Raw genomic sequence first — 22712 nt, 5'->3', positions numbered from 1 at the left:
AAATTGGCTTCATGATTCTCACTCTTCAGATCTCTCCGCAGCCTCACTCCAACTTTTGGTCAAATGATTTTTTTTTCCCCACATCTGTGCCTCGCCTTCCAATTCTGACTTTGGGTTAATCCTTCCCAGCATTGCTACTCTAGGCAGCTCATTTAGCCAGTGTACTGGTGCCTTCTGCAATTCCCTCCCAAAACTACATTCCTCGCTTCAATTTACCAACCAAAATCCCATTTCTTCAATGTGCATTTGGTCTATTCTACCCCGTGCCCCTGCTCCAAATTCCTTGGGAAGCATTCAGAAGACACAAGGATTGCTATTTAAATATAGGTTATTATTGTTTTAGAGATGTTTATATATCCTGTGCTGTAAATTTGGATCAAGGCTGTCCTGTGTAAATTGGTTTGGGGTATATTTTGTGTAAGTGCAGATACAGATAAAGTCTCCCTTCAATTTATACAGTGCATTCATAGTCTGCTGTGTGTAGGTTTGTGATACAAGATAACATGAGAAGGTCAGCTCAGCCCATCCACATAGCTTACAATGTAATCATTGTGTCCAATCGGTTCTTGAATGACTCTTAAAAGGTTCAGTGCCCTGACTGACGGAGGTGGATTTTTTTTTTACCTGTGTTAGATTTATTTTGTAATGAAGCAGCATGTAAGGCTACAGAGTGCTTGTCAACAAAAACTGTTATCAGCTCAGGGTCCAGACAGGCTGGCTGCAAAGGGTTATTAATAGTTTGAATTGTTGGGGTGATTATATTTGATCATGAGCTTATTCGTCCTCATCAAAGATTGGTTACCCAATTATTATTGATGGATGTGTGGATCTAATGTAATTATGAGAGATGCAGACATTTAATGTTGTCTATTTCTGTGTAATATCAAAGGGATTTAGATCATATTTCTGTGGGTACGCTTGCCTGAGCAAAGCAGTTGACAGCGAGCATAGATTTTGCAATCAACAGCTGAAGGTTTCCTGTAACTCCAGCAAGCAAGCAAGGTCGGATCGAAGTTACAGAAAATGAGGCTGAATTTTTGCTCCTGAAAATTCCCAACTCTTCAAGCCCGACTTGGGAGAAAGTGCCCTGCACAGTAGGGAAGGCGGGAGGGACAGGTGCTAACTGGAGTTGTGCCTGCCATCCCTAGAAAGAGTTCAGAGGCAGCCACAAGGGCTACTGTGTGCAGAGATGGGCTGTTTAAAAGGCCTGCCTCGGTGCTCTGTGACTTCACCCTGGTTGAAAAAAAAAGCGGTAAAACAAAAAACAGCTCTCACCCCTCATACTCCCTCACCCTCTACACACTCCCATGCCCCACCCATGCCATCTCATGCCCTCTATGCCAACCTATGCCACTCTACCCACACTCATGGCCCCTCATAACCTCCATGCTAACCAATGCCCCTCTACACACTCACTATGGCCCTTTATAGTCAAATTAGTGCCAACTCAAGCCAACCCGTGACCCTGCCCCACCCCACTCATCACTCTTTGGCCTTACACCCTTCATGCCAACACATCCACCATGGGCAAATGCCAGGATCCATGGTGAAATGAAATAAAATAAAGTTCCAAGTATCTATTACAGTTCACTATCCATTGATAAAAGCCCATTCGATACATTTAAATCCCTTCAAACACTTTTTTTTACTCTTTCACAAGATGTGGGCTTTGCTGGCTAGGCCAGCATTTATTGTCCAACCGTAATTGTCCTTGAGAAGGTGGTGGTGAGCTGCCTTCTTGAACTGCTGCAGTCCATGTGGTGTAGGTACACCCACAGTGTGGTTAGGGAGGGAGTTCCAGGATTTTGACCCAGCCACGGTGAAGGAATGGTGATCGATTTCCAAGTCAGGATGGTGAATGACTTGGAGGGCTCCTGCAGATGGTGGTGTTCCCATCTATCTGCTGCTCTTGTCCCTCTAGATGGTTGAGGCCACGGGTTTGGAAGGTGCTGTTGAAGGAGCCTTGGTTAATCGCTATAGTGCATCTTGTAGATGGTAACACACTGCTGCCCCTGTGTGTCATTGCTGGAGGGAGTGAATGTTGAAGGTGGTGGATGGGGTGCCAATCAAGCGGGCTGCCTTGTCCTGGATGGCACTGAGCTTCTTGAATGTTGTTGGAGCTGCATTCATCCAGGCAAGTGGAGAGTATTCCATCACACTCCTGAATTGTTCCTTTGTAGATGGTGGACAGGCTTTGGGAGTCAGGAGGTGAGTTATTCTCTGCAGAATTCCCAGCCTCTAACCAGCTCTTGTAGCCACACTATTTATACGGCTAGTCCAGTTCAATTTCTTGCCAATGATAATCCCCAGGATGTTGATAGTGGAGGATTCAGTGATGGTAATGCCATTGAACGTCAAGGGGAGATGGTTGGTTTCTATCTTGTTGGAGATGGTCATTGCCCAGCACTTCTGTGGTATGAATGTTACTTATCAGCCCAAGCATGGATATTGTCCAGGTCTTGCCACATATGGGCTCGGACTGCTTGTGACTCGGAGTCACAAATGGTGCTGAGTATTGTGCAATTATCAGCCAACATCCCCATTTCTGACCTTATGGAGGGAAGGTCGTTGATGAAGCAGCTCAAGATGGTTGGGATGAGGACACTACCCTGAGGAACTCCTGCAGTGATGTCCTGGGGCTGAGATGATTCACTTCCAACAACCACAACCATCTTGCACTGTGCTAGGTATGACTCCAACCAGTGGAGAGTTTTCCCCCTGATTCCCAATGACTCCATTTTTGCTTGGTCAAATGCTGCCTTGATGTCAAGGGCAGTCACTCTCACTTTGCCTCTGGAGTTTAGCTCTTTTGTCCATGTTTCGACTAAGTCTGTTACTAGGTCAGGGGCTGACTAGCTCTGGTGGAACTTAATCCCTTATAAAGATAAATATTTGTATTCGTAGCCCCACATCAAAGAAGGCTAATCTTTTTATGACCACTTAGCACTGTCAATCAAACAGTGAACTTGCAGCCCCCTCCCCCCCCCCCCCTGCCACTGTGATAATGATAAGTTGTGGAAGCAGTGAAGCAGCATGATTTCCAACTTTCAGGCTTATGTCAACAACCATCTACTGAAATTGCAAGTACATTTTTTTCCAAATTTTTTTTTTCAAAATTTAAAGAGCCGGAGATTTAAATGACTTTAGAGCTTGACAGTTCCACAGATCATATCCACTTTTTATGCAAATCCAAAGGGATACCTGGACCTCTCCAAAGAACGCCTGTAGATTTAGGCCTTTTTCTCAAATGCCTAAAGCCCACAAGCTGTGTTTCGGAAATCCTGGTTATGAAAATTTGCTTCTGTTTGAAGGCAGCTACACTTCTGAATGTGCTGCTGCCTCTGAACTGTGAATATGTGACAATGCCCACCCTCACCAAACCTTCTGGATGAAAATGGTGGGTGGTGGGTTTGGGGGTGTGTGGCACTTTTGGATTCTGGGCTCCGCCGCCATTTTTGGCGAAGGGTATGGAGTGCTTCTGACGTTACGAAAATTCTGTGGGTTCAATTTCAACCCTGGGGTGGCTTTCAAGGCAAAATGCCTTGTTGTAAGAGAATTTGAGACCCAGGTTATTGTAACTCCCAAGCCCTCATTAACATGTCGCCATTCCATTTCCTGCCGGGTGTTCACTAGATCAGTTCCTAGGATGTGTGGGGTCTCCCTACTATGAGAGGCTGAGTAAATTGGGTGCATACCATCTGAAGGAGCTTGACAGGGTAGATTCTGAGAAGTTGTTTCCCATGGCTGGGAATCTAGAATATGGAGGCACAGTCTTAGGACAAGGGGATGATCATTTATGACTGAGATGAGGAGAAATTTCTTCACTCCAAGGGTTGTGAATTTTTGGAATTCTCTATGCCAGAGGGTTGTGGATGCTCCATCCTTGAATATATTTAAGACTGAGGTGTACAGATATTTGGCTTCTCAGTTATTTGATGGATATGGGCAAAGTGGAATTGAGGCTGAAGAACAGCCATTATTGTTCTGAATGGTGGACCAAGCTCAAAGGGTCGTATGGGCTATGGATCCTATTTCTTATGTTCCAGCTGTCAATATGAAAGTAGGTATGAGGAACAGAACTCTGGAGTGGTCTTGCAGGAGGGAGGAAGGGTGCCTGAGGCACGGGAGGTCACAACTTTCCTTGTGAGGCCTTGAACAGCATTTCTCCTCTTGGCCCCGTAACAGAGACTAAAATCTTACCAGTGTTTGAGGCTTCCATCTCCCTTGAATCTCCCGAGTCTCCTCAGCCTGGCGTAAAAGTTACAGCAATTTCCTTGTTCAAACCCGTGTTAAAATGGCAGTTGGGCCCGATGACATCATTGGACACTTATCTACCTGTTTAAAGAGCCACTCTGGTGGTATCTGAGCAGCTTTCCAGTGGATAAATTATCCAGGACATTTTAACTACTCACCTCAATTTCCATCAGCTGGGTTACTGTTAAAATTGGCACCCCTGCTCTGTTCTAATTTTTCCAAAAAAAGTGTGTTTTTCTTGTTTTATGTATTGAAGATTATAGTAGAGTACATAATTTAGTTATCTGCTACATAATTCAATCACTTCTATTTTAATGAAACTATTTTTTGGTTCAGACCCAGAGTTTCACTTTGCTAAAAGTGTATACTCAATCCACTTTTCAAAGCGGGATGACTTGTCGTAAAATATGGTATTTTCTAGTGCACAGTTTACAGAATAAAGTGGTCTCTTTCACGATCCCTTGTTCTCACTATTACCTGAATATTGCGCAGAAAAAGGCATGCTCCAAATAATAAGGGAATATAAAGTCTATTGACACAAGTGGTTGCTGAAGTTAAAAGAGGAAAATAGACATATCTAGCATAAAAACCCAAAAATGTGACAGTAACCTGGAAATAGATTTGTGTCCATCACTCTTGGGAAGTATCTCTTTGTCAGTCCCAGATTTGTTCTTTACCATTATGACTCTGCGTCCCTCGTCTTGTTGTCATGGCTTAACTTAAAGTAGTGTTCCAGATTTATATTGCTTAATATTAATGCACTTCTTTCTTTTCAAGCATGATAAGTTTTAGTTTCTTTACCCTTCCCTTATATCTCATAAAACGTTTGGGCAAAGAACAGTCCAGTTTCAGCATAGCATCACCTGATGTATACTCTACTGATCTGACAACATAGTTAAGCACTCTGCTGTGTTTTTTTATTGCAGCTCCACCAAGTCTTGACAGAGCACCCCCACCCCCCATGTCCCCTCAGATCCTCCATGATGCCCCATGCCCCCCAGACTACCAATGCCACCTCCATGGTCTGTCAGATTGCCCATACCACCTCAATGCCCCCCTCAGATTCCCATTCTTCACCTACCCTTCATAGGTATCCATTATGTACAGTCGTCAGGAGCTATGCAAAAGCAAATGGAATTATTTTAAATGCAGGAATAAAAATATTAAACCTGTGACATTACTAATAAAATTCCCATTCAAAAATATGTCATTGATACTGCAAAAATAAACTCTCCAAAACAAAATCTCCCTTAGGTGACCATTAAGATGTGGAAACCACGTAATGAAAAACCACATCAAAGGCAAAGTATGTTATTACATTGCCATTCCCTTGGACAGCTGTGTCTGCAGACTAGGCTGACTACTCTAAGAGCTTTTAAAACTCAGCCAAGCATTCATAACAGCCACAAGTATCAAAACATTACCTTCCAACTCCAAGAGTCTGAAATTGAAAGCAGGTGTCCTTTCCATGTCAAAGCAGATTGCCTGTCAATCAATGGAGGGATTTATATTACCTTTCAAGAGCAGGGGAATGATTTTTTTCAAAGTGAGCTGACTGTACATTTTAAATTCAAATATCAAATACGGCAAGGAGGGTTTACCAACACATTTCTGTATGCATTATGGCACTTTCTCCAATGATAAAAGTACTACAATACACATTGGTGGTTAATGTAATGGTTAACCTAACTTTGCAGAACAGAGCCCTTTGATGAATCACTGTGTTAAAAAGACATCTACATTACAATGCAGCATCTAATAATGACATTTGAAGGTGTCAAAACATTTTATTTGCCTTTCCGAATGTTCCCAACTCCTAAGCAGACATCCCACAATGGCTACAAACTCTTCAAAGAGGTGCATATTTTTTAGAGTTTAAAAAATCCAAGCCAGCAAATTTTAAAAAACGTGAGGGAGGAAATACAATTTCCTGCAGTCCTTACAATGGGAACACTGATCTCGGAAGAGTTGCACTTGTATATTGCACCTAAGGCCTTCCCAACCCGCTAAAAAGGCCTGCATGGGGTCAGGAAGGCACAGGAAAATTGTTTTTCCAGTTTAAAAAAAAGTTGCGTCCTGCATTTTGTGAGCTGATTCCCACCTCCGTGAAGAGATGAAAATTGTGCTCCAGGTCTAATAGATTATTCAGTTGTTCATAGGTGCTGGGTAACTGGGTTCTGCAGATGAAATGCTGCAGAGACAGCTATGGTTAAGGGTAAAACTACACTATGTAAGGTTTATAGAGAAAGAAAGCATTATAAATTTAGGCAAAAGAATTCATTGTGAGAAAAACCTAGCACAAAAAGTGTAATGATAGGATGACGCTAGATGGTCAAGTGGTGCAAATAGCAAGTGTGCAGAGTTGCAAGGTTTTTAATAAGATGTAGGGATTCAACTAGTAGAATACCTAGGAAATTACTCACTGGAAAAGTTTAATGAGTCAAGGGTGACTGGGAAAGTATTTATTAAGTAATACATTTAACCTCCACTGTATTTGAGGATTTTAGTAGTATTCAGCTATCTATAAGGTCTTGGTGCTTATCTCAGGCATTGTCAGTTTATGATAAAAGTTAAGAACCCACTTGACAAGGTACATTTAAGACACTTGTGTGAAAATCGAGTGTGCACAGCATTGAGCTTACTTGTGATGGTTCTAACTGTCAAATAGCCTAGCACATTCTACCAGTAAAATATGTGCCAGTAAAGAATAGTAAACTGTGGAAGGGTACAGGAGGACTACCAGATGGGAATTCAATGCCTTAGAGGATGGAGGGGTGGAAAATGGAGAGAAATTTTCCACCAGAGCATAGAGGTATGGAGATATGCACCCTCTGAAGCTTTATCTAGTGGCAGAGGTGTGTGGCTGCCAGCCTGCCTGTATGTCATAGAATGGTGATGCCCAAATAGGTATGAGCAACATAGATAGCAAATTCAATATGTTATGCTTGGTGTCACATTTAACCTTGAGGTGAACTGATTCTATAGGAACACACTGGATCCCAGCAACAACAACAACTTATGTTTATATAGCACATTTAATGTAATAAAATGCCCAAATGCACTTCACAGGAGATTTATAAAACAAAGCATGACACTGAGCCACATAAGGAACTAATAGGTCAGATGATCAAAAGCTTGGTCAAAGGGGTAGGAATTGTTTTAACAACCTGTCTGAGTGCTCTAAATGAAGGATGGCCGGAAGTCCCACCATGAAGGTTGTATAATGTTGATCTGTGTGGATCAGGAATGGACAGCACAAGATGGAGGTGCTATACTGAAATAAAAGCAAAAAACTGCGGATGCTGGAAATCCAAAACAAAAACAAAAATACCTGGAAAAACTCAGCAGGTCTGGCAGCATCTGCGGAGAGGAACACAGTTAACGTTTTGAGTCCGAATGACCCTTCAACAGAACTAAGTAAAAATAGAAGAGAGGTGAAATATACTCTCTTCTATTTTTACTTAGTTCTGTTGAAGGGTCATTCGGACTCGAATCGTTAACTGTGTTCCTCTCCGCAGATGCTGCCAGACCTGCTGAGTTTTTCCTGGTATTTTTGTTTTGTGCTATACTGAAGATGGGATAAGCAGGCAATCCCACATACCCAGCACTATCCAGCGGCTCCATCTGCAGATGAAACGCATACATTTTCAGGCCTTTGTAGTCTGATTTCCTGAAGCTTGCCAATTTGGTTCTTCGAAGCGAATGCTGCTTATGCATCTCAAGGTGCTCTGACCTCCCACTGTGCTCTAGCTTCCTGTGAGTTGGTGAGCTGCAGACAAAGTGGAGATCCCATACACCAGCAACAAAATTTAAATTCCTTCTTAAAATTGCCCAAAATTGGCTCAATTATTTACTTCATTGGCTTCCTGCCACAGCCAGGTTGGCATTTTGTGCCATGTCGTGACTCACCCCTGCCCAGCTATGTCCTTGCTACTGTCTGGGAGTGTTGAGTTTCGTGCCATGTGAAGGTGATGCCATGGACAAGAGTCAGGTCATCCTGTGTCAACTATTGTTAGGAACTACCTTCGATGCCATTTTCCAGACAGCAGCGGTTGTGGTAACCTTGTTAACATAACAACAGTGATCTTGAAGGGTCATCGTCATCTGTGTCTATCTTCAATGCTGTTAAATTTACATGTTTAAGAATTAAATGTACTTGTTCATTTGTTTTGACTTAATATTGTTTTAATTTGCTCTTTCCATCATTTTTTGTACTTTTGTATTTTATTTGAATTGATCGTAAAAATTACCTCAATTCACCATTGGCCATGATAGAAGTTGATTTCAAATAAACCATAAATTCTAAATATCACCAGTTATGAGTACTGAGTATTGTAAATTAGAATAAACAAATATGAAACAAGACATTTGTTTTAATACATTCTGAAGCTATGGACATCACTGGCAAGACCAGTATTTATTGTCTGCCCTAGTTATTCTTGAGAAGGCAGTGGTAAGCTGCCGCCTTGAACTGCTGCTTAAGATAAATTCACATTGCTGTTGGTTAGGGAAATCCAGGAATTTGACCCAGAGGCACTGAAGGGATGGAGACATGTTCTAGGCTGGCATTCCAGTGCAATGCTGTCAGGGGTCCTCTCTTTTGGATGAGACATTAAACTAAGGCCCATCTTCTCACTCAATTGGATTCAAAAGACCTATGGCACTAGGTGAAGTTGAGGGGGATGTTCACCTGGTGTCTAGGTCAACATTTATACCTCAACTGACAATTTATCATCATACTCCCATAAAAAGTTAATGCAATGTGCAAATTGGTTGCCATATTTCCTAAACTGCAACAAGTGTCTACACTTCAAAAGTTCTTCACTAGTTGTAAGGTGCATTGGGAAGTCCAGAGGACATGACAGTCTTACAAGACTTTCTTCCTTTCACTAAGAGCTCCGATGACCAGACCAAGATCTCACACACAGGGGAAGCTATTAGTTGTTGTACTGCTTCAGAGTAACGAATCTAACAGGGAAGTGATCCCATAAGGGATTCCTCCATCCCACCTATTAGCCATTCTTTATATATATCATTTCCTCAGGACTTCCCCAATGCATTTCACATTTTGTCTTTCCTTCCTCTCTCACTCTGAGTTCCGGTCCTCCGGGCCGGGTCTGCCAGTATCCCAGGCTGCTCGGCGTGGAGAAGCCGGCGGCCGGCAGCGTCCCCCCGCGCCTGCGCAGTTTATCCGCCGGAGGGTTCCGATTTTCCCAGGTTGCCGCGCGGGAGCTTTTTCTACCTGCGGCCGTTCGCAGGAATTTTTTTTTTCTTTCTACAATCCGTCGGGTTGTGCGCCCATCCCGCCCGCAATCATGGTAAGAAGGCTCGATACCCGAGCACGGGGCCCCGATCAGTGATGCTGATTGTATATTGCGCGACAAAACCGGCGAACGCGGCCGGCAGGTTAGGCCGCTAACGAGCGGTTACCCCAGAGCGCGGCCTGGTAGTCGGGCGGTGGGAGTAACTGCGAGGGAGAGTGGCTTCACACTCAATCACTTGTAGTGTTCGGCACCCTGAGTAACACGTGAGGGGTTCAAAACCAGCACAAAACTCTAACTAACCTCGGCCTCGGCAAAGTGTTCAGTGTCTCTGGTCTGTTCAGCTGGGGCTTGTTAGAATTCTCCATTCATTAAGATAACCAGTTTCACAATGGCTACATATTGAGACTGAGATAAGGAGAAAAACAATGAATACAGATCAGGTATAGAAAGGAGAAGCTGAGTAGAAATTCTCCCTCTCAAGACTAATATCCACCAGATGAAGGATCTCACTTGAAACGTTAACCTGTTTGTTTCGGGGTCTAATTGATTTGTGCTTTTCCAGGAGTTTCCTTCCCTTTTCTGCACCTATATTGACCTTCACTGATGTAGATAACCTGCTGATAATGTCCTGAGTCTTGCCAGGGAAACCCATTGGTAGCTGACGAGTTGAAGAGGTATTTCTATAGCACCTTTCACAACCACAGGATACCCCAAAGTGCTTTACAGCTATTGAAGTATTTTTTTGAAGTGTAGACACTGTTGAAACAAATGCAGCAGCCAATTTGGACAGCAAGTTCCCACATCAGCAATGTGATAATGACCAAATTATCTATTTCTTGTGATGTTAATTGAGGGATAAATACTGACCAGGACTCCCTTACAAAATGGTGTTGTGGGATCTTTTACGTCCACTACAGAGGGTAGACCGGTCTTAGTTTAATATCTCATCTGAGAGAGTGATTATTCAGAGTGATATTATTCCTCGCATGCTTTTTTAAAAAAACACTAGAAAGCAAAATTAACTCACTCGTCTAACATGTTCCCAGGACTAGAGAGTAGCAAGCAATACTGTCAAGTAACACGTATATTTTGACCAAAAGCTATTTGATTTCCATAATTTTTTGGTTATTTACTACATTGCAAGAGAGTTTTGCATTTTAAGCTGGTATTCTTTCACAGCATGTTGAACATTGTTTTGGAGAAAAGTAAATCCACAGTCAGGGCCCAACTTGGAAAAGGAAATCTCGCTCTTTGCTCCAGAGTGGGGATGGATGCTAATTCCAGACTTACACAGCACACATTTAGCATTGGTACAGATAGAAACTGTTGTGGGCAAAAACCATACCTGTAATTTGACTCATTTAATTTTTGGATCCTTGTATTTATAGAGGAAGCTTTCATTCTGCTGTTTAAGTTGCACATCACGCTGACCTCGAGTAAAATGGCAGTGTGTTGATTCACTGTACCACCCAATGAAATATTCGACAAATATTTCTAGTAGCAAGCATGGGCATTGTATTGTCAAAATGTGGGAAAACACAGACTGCTTGGAATCTTACCCACCATCTGAGACAGTGCATTTAGATGGCACCTTTAATGGATTAACATGGTTTGTTGAGCATGAGGTGAGAGCAGTTAGCCTTCTCTCTGCGTGCTACAGTGCTAAGAGTTTAAACTGAAAGTAAGTACTTTTTGTTTAAAGGCAACAAACCTTCCTGGGTAGAAAGATTGGGTTTGGGTATCCAGTGGCTCTCATTGACCTGATGTCTTTATTTTCTGTCTTTTTTTTAACCTGAGATGTGGAAATATGTTTAAATTTCCAAACTGCACTAGCAAGAATTCAAATTGTAGGTAGTGTGCTTGAAAACCAGATTGACTGGCCTGAAGTTCAGTTGGAGCAGTGAGCATTTGGAGTAATAGTTTTATTTCTGTCTCAGACGGTGGGTAAGAGCAGCAAGATGCTTCAGCATATCGACTACAGAATGAGATGCATTCTTCAGGACGGGCGCATCTTCATTGGAACCTTCAAGGCTTTCGACAAGCACATGAACCTCATTCTCTGTGACTGTGATGAATTCAGGAAGATCAAGTAAGATCACTATAAATTCCAATATAGATGGCTAGAACTTTTACTCCGCCACCAATCTGTACCTGCGATTGTGGTGCTACCTGCTTCACTAAGTATGTTCTGTCAGACAGCCTTATTTTTATATAGCATGGCCATTCTTCATGCTGAATGAGCCTTGACATTTTGCCTGAAGTCTTGAATCCCTGGGCCAATCTTGAGAGTTTTGTTTTAAAAAAAATACAAAAGAATGCATCATCTCTAACTCAGTGCAAAATTCAGTCTGTTTTCTGCCATTTTCTTTCGAGAAAACTGATTATCCTTCATTATAAGCTGCCCAATATATACCTTCCAGAACCAACCACTTGCCAGAAATGAATTATTGTTTCTTGCTAGAAATTTGTTTCCTTCCCCTTTTGTTGTTGTATTCACCAATTCAGAATTACCCTTTATAATAAACTGATGCAGAATTATGCATTGAAGTGATTTGGTTCAAAGTTTGCCAGCGGAAGGGATGTATACTAGTGCCATTTGATGTTACTCCGCACTTAAAGACATTGAGGTGTGTCCGTCCGTCCTGTAGAACATTCTGAAATTTCTGGTGCCTTTAAGGGTGTCTGTTGACCCGCAGTCTCCATTGCAACCCAGTTGCCTGAATTATATACCTGTGCATGACTTCTTAGTACCCAGAGCGTTGTGTTTCATAAATAAGTTACTTGAACATTAAAGGAAAAGCCTCATACCAATTTTTATTACTCTTAATTTCCCATTTTGTTACTTCGTGACAACAGAATGAGGATTGCAGAGTCCTTTCCCATTTACTAGGCCATTGACAGCAGCGGTGTTTAATCACTACTTAACTGCACAGCTCTGATGGCCTTCATAGTTGCTTAACTTGCCTACAATCACTTTCTAAACTAAATGAAGAATGGGCACTACTTGGGTGAGGTACTGGAAAGTACCAGGCAACATGGAGCCATACCCCAGTTAGGCAGCAGATTCCAGAGTGGAGGATGTTTGCTATAACAACAGCAGCTTTTCTCCCTGTAAACCCAATATGTCAGCATTTCAAGGGCGCTCTCATTCTTGCATATCCCTTACAGAACTGGATGGTCAGTATTCTGTTTGATCAGTAAGAAGTAATGTAATTGAAAGCATAGCTTTGATAAACTTGGGTGACGTACTGAGGTCAGTAGCTGGTTATGAAAACTTATTCTTTTGTGTTCTTGCACAAGACCAAAAAACTCCAAGCAGCCCGAGCGGGAGGAGAAACGTGTTCTTGGACTGGTCTTGCTTCGAGGTGAAACCCTGGTTTCCATGACTGTGGAAGGACCTCCTCCCAAAGACGTGAGTATCTGGATTTAGCTGAAACTCTGGGAGTTGGATGATTCTGACATGAAATCAATAAAAGTTATCATTTTTTTAAAGGAACTGTTCGATTGCCCCAGATACCAAATTGGTTTTCTTTTTTTTTTCTTAGTGTACTACAGCACAGTATCAAATTCAGTGACGAGGTGAATGGGATGATTGAAGTGGTTGGGGCAGAGAACGTTGTGCTTATTTGTAAAATATTTGAAACCGAGAAAGATAAAAGACTGGGGAGAGAGCAGTACAGTGTGTTTGCTGTATAAATTACTGGCACAGATGAATTTGGCCAAACCATGGCCTAAATGGCTGTGATTCCAAATATAGCTACATTCCACTTTGAAATGTGCCAGCTGCTCAGTACTTGAACGATAACTAAAATGTGATGAGTTCCAGTAAATTTCTCAGGTTGCAACCTTGCATTGGCTAGTTACAATGAGACTTCAAATTTATAGCTAGACAGTGCTGAGGCTATTAAACATGAGCTAAATAAAGTTTGACCCATGATTTAACAGTGTTTCAGTAATCTGTTGGTTTGCAATTGTTGGCTTGTGGTTGACATTTCTATCTTGTTTGCAACTTCAAATCTGAGACCTTTTCCCTCAAGAGTTACTAATGTGAGAAGATGTTACTAAAGTGAAATGATGGATGTCAATTTTTGGGAGCTCCATTTAACATAAATGTTAAAACACTGATCTGGTTATTTGCTTCTGAGCTAGCAAGCTATTGCGGTACCTTGATACATATCTGTTTACTTGAGTCCAAGATGATGGGGGGGAAAAGCCATAAAGTCTCCATTGCTGGTGAGATTAAAGAATTTCACTGACTCTCTGTCTTGGCCGCCACTGGATCAGAGAGCAAGACAGTGTAGCATTGCTTTAGAAGTGCACTGGGGAAGTTTATTATGGAGTTGAGTACCAGGGAGAAAGCACTGGTTGATTGAGGTGGACACCAGTGCATAGGATCAGATTGGGAGACAATATTTGGAGCTTATGTGAGAATGTTATTCATCCAGCCTTTTGGCCAGAGTGTGGGGCCTAGGGAGACCTGGTGGGAAAGAAACTAGGTAACATTCTCTCTGTCATTCAGCAATTTGTTGCTATCTTAGATTTGGATTTTGGCTCTTTACTTGCTGTGCAGATTTCTTGAATCACTTGCTCTGCCTTTCTAATTGCAGACTGGAATCGCTCGTGTGCCTCTTGCTGGCGCAGCTGGAGGTCCTGGTATTGGCCGGGCAGCTGGTCGTGGTGTTCCTGCTGGAGCACCAATGCCACAGGCCCCAGCTGGGTTATCGGGTCCTGTGCGAGGAGTGGGAGGACCATCCCAGCAGGTGAAAATCTTTTTGACTCTCTCTCTCTCTCTCTCTCTCATCCCTGTGCTGCAATACTTTAATTCTGCTCAACTGGACAGATAATAAGTTGCAATGTGCATTACTGAAAACTGCTTACTTTAAAATGTTTGTATCTCCTGCATAAAAGGACTTGAATCACTCGTGATGTGTGCAGGACCTTACCTGCCCAGATTCATTTTGATGGCAAATCATTTGGGTTGATTTAACACTTATTTGGTTGTGTAAATAACTCTGTGTACATATAGGGAAGATGAGTTCTCTTTAGTAGTATACCCATAAATATTGCTAAAAAAAGACATGTTGCCAAAGCTTTTGTCTTGCACTCATCAGGACAAATGCAAGAATGCCAAATTTCAAACAATCACAACAATTTATACTCCGAGAAAAGGGTGCTGATTGGTTGGCAAAGGGACTCTGATTGGCCAAGATGCTGCCTTGTAGAAAGCCATGGGGAAATATAGGCTCCCCGAGATACTGGGTAATTCAAAAAATTCGCATGGCTTGAACATACGCCTTTTGTTTGCAGGGAACGGATCCCTGCATGTGAGTGTATGTCACTTCTAGCAAGCATAAATGAGCCAGGTTACGAGCTGGACTTATACCCTTAAATAGTGAATATGTACATAATTTTATCTATTAATTACCTAACACCACTGCCTAGTACACTTTGCTGGAAAAGTTTTTCCACATTTAATGCATATGTAAATTGGGGATGGGCAATAAATGCTGGCCTAGCCAGCGACGTCCACATCCCATGAATGAATTTAAAAAGTGTCTAAACAACAGTAACTTAGTGACTTGGACTGTCAGCACCTTTTGTAGAATTTCCTCACAGATCTTCCATGATATTTTTCATAGGAAGTTGGGACCAATGATGCCCCTAACTTCTGTTTGGGTGCAGCTGGCTTGCTGTACCATGTGGTCCTAGACTTAAAGGGAATGTTGCTTGTGCATGACCTGTTTGCTGTCTGCCTGTCACATTCCCAATTGCTGCACAATTATGCATCATCACAGCTTGAAGGGTGTATTTATTGGGACCAAGCAGGTTTCCCTCATTGGTGACCTTATAGTTGCAGATACAAGGGATTGGAGCTTATGAGACTTCATCTATAGTTAGATATTCGCAGCTACAAGATGGTTGTGCGTTATAGAGATGGTGACACAATGAGACCCAAATACAGCAAATTTGCCATGTTACTGTGTTTACTTCAGTCAAGAGTCCATGTAATTATTGTTGTTGTTTATGTTGATGTAAACAGGTGATGACACCTCAGGCACGTGGAACTGTTGCAGCAGCTGCAGTCACATCCAGTATTGCGGCAGCACCTCAACAATATCCACCAGGCCGTGGAGGCCCACCGCCAATGGGACGAGGAGCTCCGCCACCAGGTGAGAATTTAATGTAACATCAATAATGTGAGATTGCAGTGGTGGACATTGAACTTGTATAGCGGGGCTACTAGTGATGGGTATACACGGAAGTTATCTGTTCAGTAACATAGAAAAGAAAGACTTGCGTTTATATAGCACCTTTCACCACCGCTGGACATCTCAAAGTGCTTTATTGCTGGTGAAGTATAAGGGTAATCACTGTTGTAATGTAGGAAATGCAGCAGCTAATTTGTGTTCAGCAAATGCCCACAAACAGCAATAGTACAGTAGTCGCTGTATACAGTCAATCTACACTAGGGTCCAATAGTCAACTGTTCCTTTTCTATTCCATTATTTCTGATTACTCCCTTTTTCTCCCTGCCCTTTGATGCAGCAGGAGATAAAATCGAGCAGCCAGGGAGCTCTTGCTTTAGACAGCAAAAGCAAATCTAGAGTCCAGCGTGTATAGTGTCAGAATTAGCTGAGTAGCGGTTCATATGTTGAGGCAAATTAAAGGTTTTGAAGCAGTAAACCTGCAGCGTTACTGAAGGATTGTTAACTTCTGATACACCAGCGTTTATAACTTTCCAGTTTATTGTGCATGGTTAGTTCACGATTGTGTCTCTGTGGTGGACACTTGTGAAAAGTGAAACTTTAATCTTGCATTATAAGAAGCTGCATTATTAGGCGTTAAATGTTCTTCGGCAGTCCCTCTGAATCAAGGATGACTTGCTTCCACTCTGGTTCTGTGGGCACTGAGATGGCTGATGAGTCCAATGCGTGATCTGCAGACTTTGCCACATGTGGGACATTAGGAGTTAAATATTCAGAGCTCCTTTCCCCCACTCCCAACCCACCTGGCTCTTGGAGAGTAGAAAGAGATCTATGGTTTGACCCCCCCCCCATCCTGTGTTGAGTTAGCTAATTTTTGCTTGAAGAGCAGAAGAGCATGATTGGTCTCAAGTGCCTGATTTGTGGGTTGCTATTGGAGGTGCACCATCAGACACGATTGGAGTTGTCAGCTGTGGCTCAGTTCATAGCACCCTCGCCTTTGAATCAGAGGGTTGTGGGTTCATGTCCCACTCCCGGAAACCAAGAACTGTGATTGTACTCAAAAGAGTTGCAATCTGTGACTGTTGATAACTCTGAGTGCCTGGGAGAATCTGTGACTTTGCTTTGCTGTCCTGGAAATAAATCAGACACGATTGGAGGTGTCAGCTGTGGCTCAGTTCATAGCACCCTCACCTTTGAATCAGAGGGTTGTGGGTTCATGTCCCACTCCTGGAAAACCAAGAACTGTGATTGTTCTCGAAAGAGTTGCAATCTGTGACTGTTGATAACTCGAAAGAGTATCAGACACGATTGGAGGTGTCAGCTGTGGCTCAGTTCATAGCACCCTCGCCTTTGAATCAGAGGGTTGTGGGTTCATGTCCCACTCCTGGAAAACCAAGAACTGTGATTGTTCTCGAAAGAGTTGCAATCTATGACTGTTGATAACTCGAAAGAGTTTCCCACGAATGAGTACATTTTGAGGTGTCAGCTGTGGCTCAGTTCATAACACCCTCGCCTTTGAATCAGAGGGTTGTGGGTTCATGTCCCACTCCCGGAAACCAAGAACTGTGATTGTACTCGAAAGAGTTGCAATCTGTGACTGTTGATAACTCGAAAGAGTATCAGACACGATTGGAGTTGTCAGCTGTGGCTCAGTTCATAGCACCCTCGCCTTTGAATCAGAGGGTTGTGGGTTCATGTCCCACTCCCGGAAACCAAGAACTGTGATTGTACTCGAAAAGAGTTGCAATCTGTGACTGTTGATAACTGAGGTGTCAGCTGTGGCTCAGTTCATAGCACCCTCGCCTTTGAATCAGAGGGTTGTGGGTTCATGTCCCACTCCCGGAAACCAAGAACTGTGATTGTACTCGAAAAGAGTTGCAATCTGTGACTGTTGATAACTCGAAAGAGTATCAGACACGATTGGAGGTGTCAGCTGTGGCTCAGTTCATAGCACCCTCGCCTTTGAATCAGAGGGTTGTGGGTTCATGTCCCGCTCCCAGAAACCAAGAACTGTGATTGTACTTGAAAGAGTTGCAATCTGTGACTGTTGATAACTCGAAAGAGTATCAGACACGATTGGGCTCTGGTGCCTCCACGATTGCAGAATCTGTGATTCACTTGTGTGTTGCAGCCGAGTGTGCTCTGTGATTGTCCCTCAGCAGCAACAAAGTGAACTTCAGGAAAGAGGGGAGTGGTTGATGGTTTCTAGCTCAAATCGCAGTTTGTATTTGTTTGCTATGACATTGAACATAGTTTTAATGGGTTTGTAGGTATGATGGGTCCTCCCCCTGGTATGAGGCCACCTATGGGTCCACCAATGGGAATGCCGCCTGGTCGAGGAGCACCAATGGGAATGCCACCAGGAATGCGACCCCCACCACCAGGAATGCGAGGTGAGTGTTTGAGTAAGCGTTGAATGGATGTTGGACTACATTTGGAATGCCAGTTTATTCAATGTTGTAATATGTACAAATTTAATCTTACAGTAGTCTGGTGGTCATACTCTTGCCCTAGTAGCACCTGTCAGGTTAAGGGTGATGTGTAACGCATGGTGAAATTGAGGTCAAAAGCTGGTGATGTGGGGGCTAACACTAGAAAGTGATAGTGAAAGCTGCCAGATTATCATTAAATGACCCAGCTGGTTCAGGTAGGAGCCTGTCATTCCAACCTCTTCAGGCTTGCCTCCATTTCCATACTGCATAGTTAACTATCATTGAAATCAGCTGTATAAACTATATCTTATAAAATAATTACTTAGTGCAACGTGGGCAAGCCAGTATTTATTACCCACCGAATTGTGTCAAAAACAGAGGCCCCCCTCCCACGCCAGTAGTTTTTTGCTAGATGCTCCATCACTACTGAACTGTACTATTGTCTGAAGTTCTTCCCCAGTGGAGTAACACGTGTGAGTAATAGATGCAGCTGAAAATGAAAGTATTCTGAAAGGGAGCAATGTGAGAGAAGCAAAGAAATCTAGAGTTACAGATACTCAAATCACTAAAAGTAATGACACAGATTAATAAGGTGGTTAAAAAGAAGCAAATCAAATACTGAGATTCATTTCTAGAGGGATAACATTGAAAAGAGGAAAGTAGTGTTAAGCTAATCTAGAACCTTGGTTAGATCACACTTAGAGCCTGCAGTAGTGCACATCGGAGAAAGTGCAAAAGAAGTTTCAAATGGATTGTTCCAGAACTATCAGGAAAAACAGACTGGAACTCTCTAGAAATGAGAAAACCATGGGGCTGACCTGATCACAGTTTTTAGGATAATGAAAGGATTTGAAAGGCTGAGTGTGGGGGAGATAAAAACTAGAGGCCATAAATATGAGATGGTCACTATAAATGCAACAGATATCCAGGGGGGTCTTCTTTACCCGAAGAGTGATGTGAATGTGGAACACTTTATCTTATTACCAGTTAAGACAAGTAGTATAGATGCATTTAAAAATGAGTTAGATACATGCACAAGGGAGAAAAGAACAGAAGGTATGCTGATAGGGTTAGATGAAGAGGGGTACGAGGAGGCTCATTGGGCTGAATGGACTGTCTTTGGATTCGATGTACTCTTCTAAGATTTGCCAGCTGTGAATGATCTTAATTGCAGCAGGAGGGTATGACGCCCAGTTTGGGTTCTGCTAGGGCCACCCAGCTCCTGACCTCATTACAGCCTTGGTTCAAACATGGACAAAAGAGCTGAACTCCCGAGCTGTGGTGATAGTGACTGCCCTTGACATCAAAACAGCATTTGACCGAGCGTGGCATCAAGGAGTCCTAGCAAAACTAGAGTCATTGGGAATCGGGGAAAACTCTCTGCTGGTTGGAGACATACCTAGCACAAAGGAAGGTGGTTGTTGGAGGTCAGTCATCTCAGTTCCAGGACATCACTGCAGGAGTTCCTCAGGGTAGTGTCCTTGACCCAACCAACTTCAGCTGCTTCAACAATGACCTTCCTTCCATCATAAAGGTCAGAAGTGGGGATGTTCGCTGATGATTGCACAATGTTCAGCACCATTCTCAACTTCTCAGATACTGAAACAACCCATGTCCAAATGCAGCAAGACCTGGACAAAACCAGGCTTGGGCTGACAAGTGGCAAGTAACATTCGCGCCACACAAGTGTCAGGCAATGACTGTCTCCAACAAGGGAGAATCTAACCATCGCCCCTTGAGGTTCAATGGCATTATCATCACGGAATCCGCCATTATCAACACCCTGGGGGTTACCATTGACCAGAAACTGAACTGGACTAGCCATATAAATACTGTGGCTATAAGAGCAGGTCCGAGGCTAGGAATCATGCGAGGAGTAACTCCCCTCCTGACTCCCAAAGCCTGTCCACCATCTACAAAGCACAAGTCAGGAGTGTGATGGAGTACTCCCCACTTGCCTGGATGAGTACAGCTCCAACAACACTCAAGAAGCTTGACACCGTCCAGGACAAAGCAGCCCACTTGATTGGCACCACATCCACAAACATTCATTCCCTCCACCACCAACGCACAGTAGCAGCAGTGTGTACCATCTTCAAGATGTACTGCAGAAACTTACCAAGGCTCCTTACACAGCACCTTCCAAACCATAAGTACAACCATCTAGAAGGACAAGGGCAGCAGACACCTGGGAACACCGCCACCTGGAAGTTTCCCTCCCAAGTCATTCACCATCCTGACTTGGAAATATATCGCCGTTCCTCCACTGTCGCCTGGCCAAAATCCTGGAACTCCTAACAGCACTTTGGGTGTACCTACACCACATGGACTGCAGTGCTTCAAAAAGGCAGCTCACCAGCACCTTCACAAGGGAAATTAAGGATGGGCAGTAAATGCTGGCCCAGCCCGCAACGTCCACATCCCGTGAATGAATTAAAAAAAAGGTATCTTTCTGTCCCACTCATTACACCTAACCCTCATAATCTATGAATGGAAGATTGCGATTTATGGAGCAGGAATGCTGCTGCTACAAGTCTTAAGCTGCAAGTTTTGTAAGTGTTCATGTCTGCAACTTTCTTTAGCAGACCCTGTTTCCCGCCTTTTCCCCATCTCTCTATAGCACCTTTACGGTCTTTCACGGGAACATTACAGAGCAAAATTTGTCACCAAGCCACATAAGGGGGCAGTTGACCAAAATCTTGGAAGGATGTGAAGATAAGGATGAGAATCTTAAAATTAACCATTGCATAACCAGGAGCCAGTATAAGTGAGCAAGTGCAGGGGTATGGGTGAACAAGACTAACATACGAGCATATGAATTAGGAGCAGGAGTAGACCACTTGGCCCCTCAAGCCTGCTTCGTCATTCAATAAGATCATGGCTGATCTGAATGTAACCTCAACACCACGTTTCCACCTAACCCCAATAACCTTTGCTTATCAAGAATCTATCTGTCTCTGCTTCCACCGCCTTTTGAGGAAAGGAGTTCCAAAGACATTCTGCCCTCTGAGAGGAGAATATTCTCCTCATCTCTGTCTTAAATGGGTGACCCCTTATTTTTAAACAGTGACCCTAGTTCTAGATTCTCCCACAAGAGAAAACATCCTTTCCATATCCACCCTGTCAAGACCCCTCAGGATTTTATATGTTTCAATCAAGTTGCCTCTTACTCTTCTAAACTCCAGTGGATACAAACCTGGCCTGTCCAGCCTTTCCTCATAAGTCAACCTGCCCATTCCAGGTATTAGTCTAATAATCTTTCTTTGAACTGCTTCCAGTGCATTTACATCCATCCTTAAATAAGGACACCAATATTGTACTCCAGATGTAGCCTCACCAATACCATGTATAACTGAGGCATAACCTCCCTACTTTTGTATTCAATTCCTCTCGCACTAAACGATAACATTCTATTAGATTTCCTCATTACTTACTGTACCTGCAAACGAGCCTTTTGAGATTCATGGTGTGAGCTGGGACACCAGCAACAGAACTTTGGATGTCCTTGTGTTTAGAGGAGGGTAGAATGTGGAAGGATGGCCGGGAGTGCATTGGAATAATCAAGGCTAGAACTAACAAATGCAGCAGATAAACTGAAGCAAGGGTGAAGTCAGGCAAAGTTACTGAAATACATGACCTTAATGATGGCATGGCTATGTGATCTGAAGCTCAGCTTGAAGTCAGATATGACTCTGAGCTTGCAAACAGTCTGATTGAGCCTCGAGGCAGTTGCCTGGGTGAGAAATGGAGTTGGTGGTTAGAGAATGGAGTGTGCAACAATGACTGAAGACCATGGCTTCAGTTTTCCCATTTGGAGAAAATTTCAGCTCGTCCAGTACTGAGTGTCAGACAAACAAGGGAACGTTGTCACATTTGTGTTCATCCTTGCACCTCAGCTTGGAGAGGAAAAGCACAGGTAGCTGGTCGTTGTCCACTCTCAGCTGGGAAGAATAATGTACAGCATACCTCAGTGTTTAGCTTGTATTTTTTATAAATACAAATCTAGTCACAAGAGAGAATTCTTTGGATTGCACCACAACAAAGTCTCCAGGCATATCTAAATGTGTGGTTTCCCTTTCAGGTCCTCCTCCACCTGGCATGCGACCACCAAGGCCATGAAAATAAAACTAACAAGATGTTCCGGCTGATCAACCACATGGGAATGTTTGACTGCTGTGATGGGGTGGTGTCCTGAGCAGCGACTTTCCAAATCTTGGCATCCATAATGGTGGTTGCAATGCAATCACTGAAATTTCTGGGACTTTGATGATTCGATTGACATTACCACAGAACTGATGAGATTTGTGTTGCTTTTTATTGTAATATTTGACATTTTTATTAAAACGTTTTGGTAAAATGAAAGGTTTTGTGTAATGGTGCTTCACAGTTAGTTCATACTGGACACGTGGCTAATTCTGAGAGTTATTGTTTGTGTCTGCATCGACAATCACATTTGTGATTTCTGAAGCAAAGTTTTTTTTTGAATAAGTTGTTTCAGTGGTCTGGTAAATCTCAATGAATGTTCTCAATCGTATTGACCCGTCAGTCTTATCACT

General features: G+C 43.0%; 1 protein-coding gene across 1 annotated transcript; it reads left to right on the top strand.

Annotated features, from left to right (window-relative positions):
* Positions 1–9429: 9429 nt before the first annotated feature.
* On the top strand, positions 9430–22518 carry snrpb (small nuclear ribonucleoprotein polypeptides B and B1). Its single transcript, XM_078555453.1, has 7 exons — positions 9430–9572; positions 11456–11607; positions 12819–12930; positions 14126–14278; positions 15559–15688; positions 17995–18117; positions 22238–22518. The coding sequence occupies exons 1-7, from the start codon at positions 9570–9572 to the stop codon at positions 22273–22275; spliced, it is 711 nt and encodes a 236-aa protein (XP_078411579.1). The 5' UTR covers positions 9430–9569; the 3' UTR covers positions 22276–22518.
* The last annotated feature ends 194 nt before the right edge of the window (positions 22519–22712 follow it).

Source organism: Cetorhinus maximus, chromosome 13, assembly GCF_964194155.1.
Source record: "Cetorhinus maximus chromosome 13, sCetMax3.hap1.1, whole genome shotgun sequence".
Classification (NCBI taxonomy): domain Eukaryota; kingdom Metazoa; phylum Chordata; class Chondrichthyes; order Lamniformes; family Cetorhinidae; genus Cetorhinus; species Cetorhinus maximus.
This window is presented reverse-complemented; position numbering and strand designations above follow the sequence as displayed.

What these genes read in the sequence shown, in the direction of transcription:
- snrpb (XM_078555453.1), top strand. An exon ending in TGGGAGGACCATCCCAGCAG is followed by an intron (nt 14,279 to 15,558) that starts GTGAAAATCTTT and finishes TGATGTAAACAG; the next exon opens with GTGATGACACCTCAGGCACG. An exon ending in ACGAGGAGCTCCGCCACCAG is followed by an intron (nt 15,689 to 17,994) that starts GTGAGAATTTAA and finishes ATGGGTTTGTAG; the next exon opens with GTATGATGGGTCCTCCCCCT.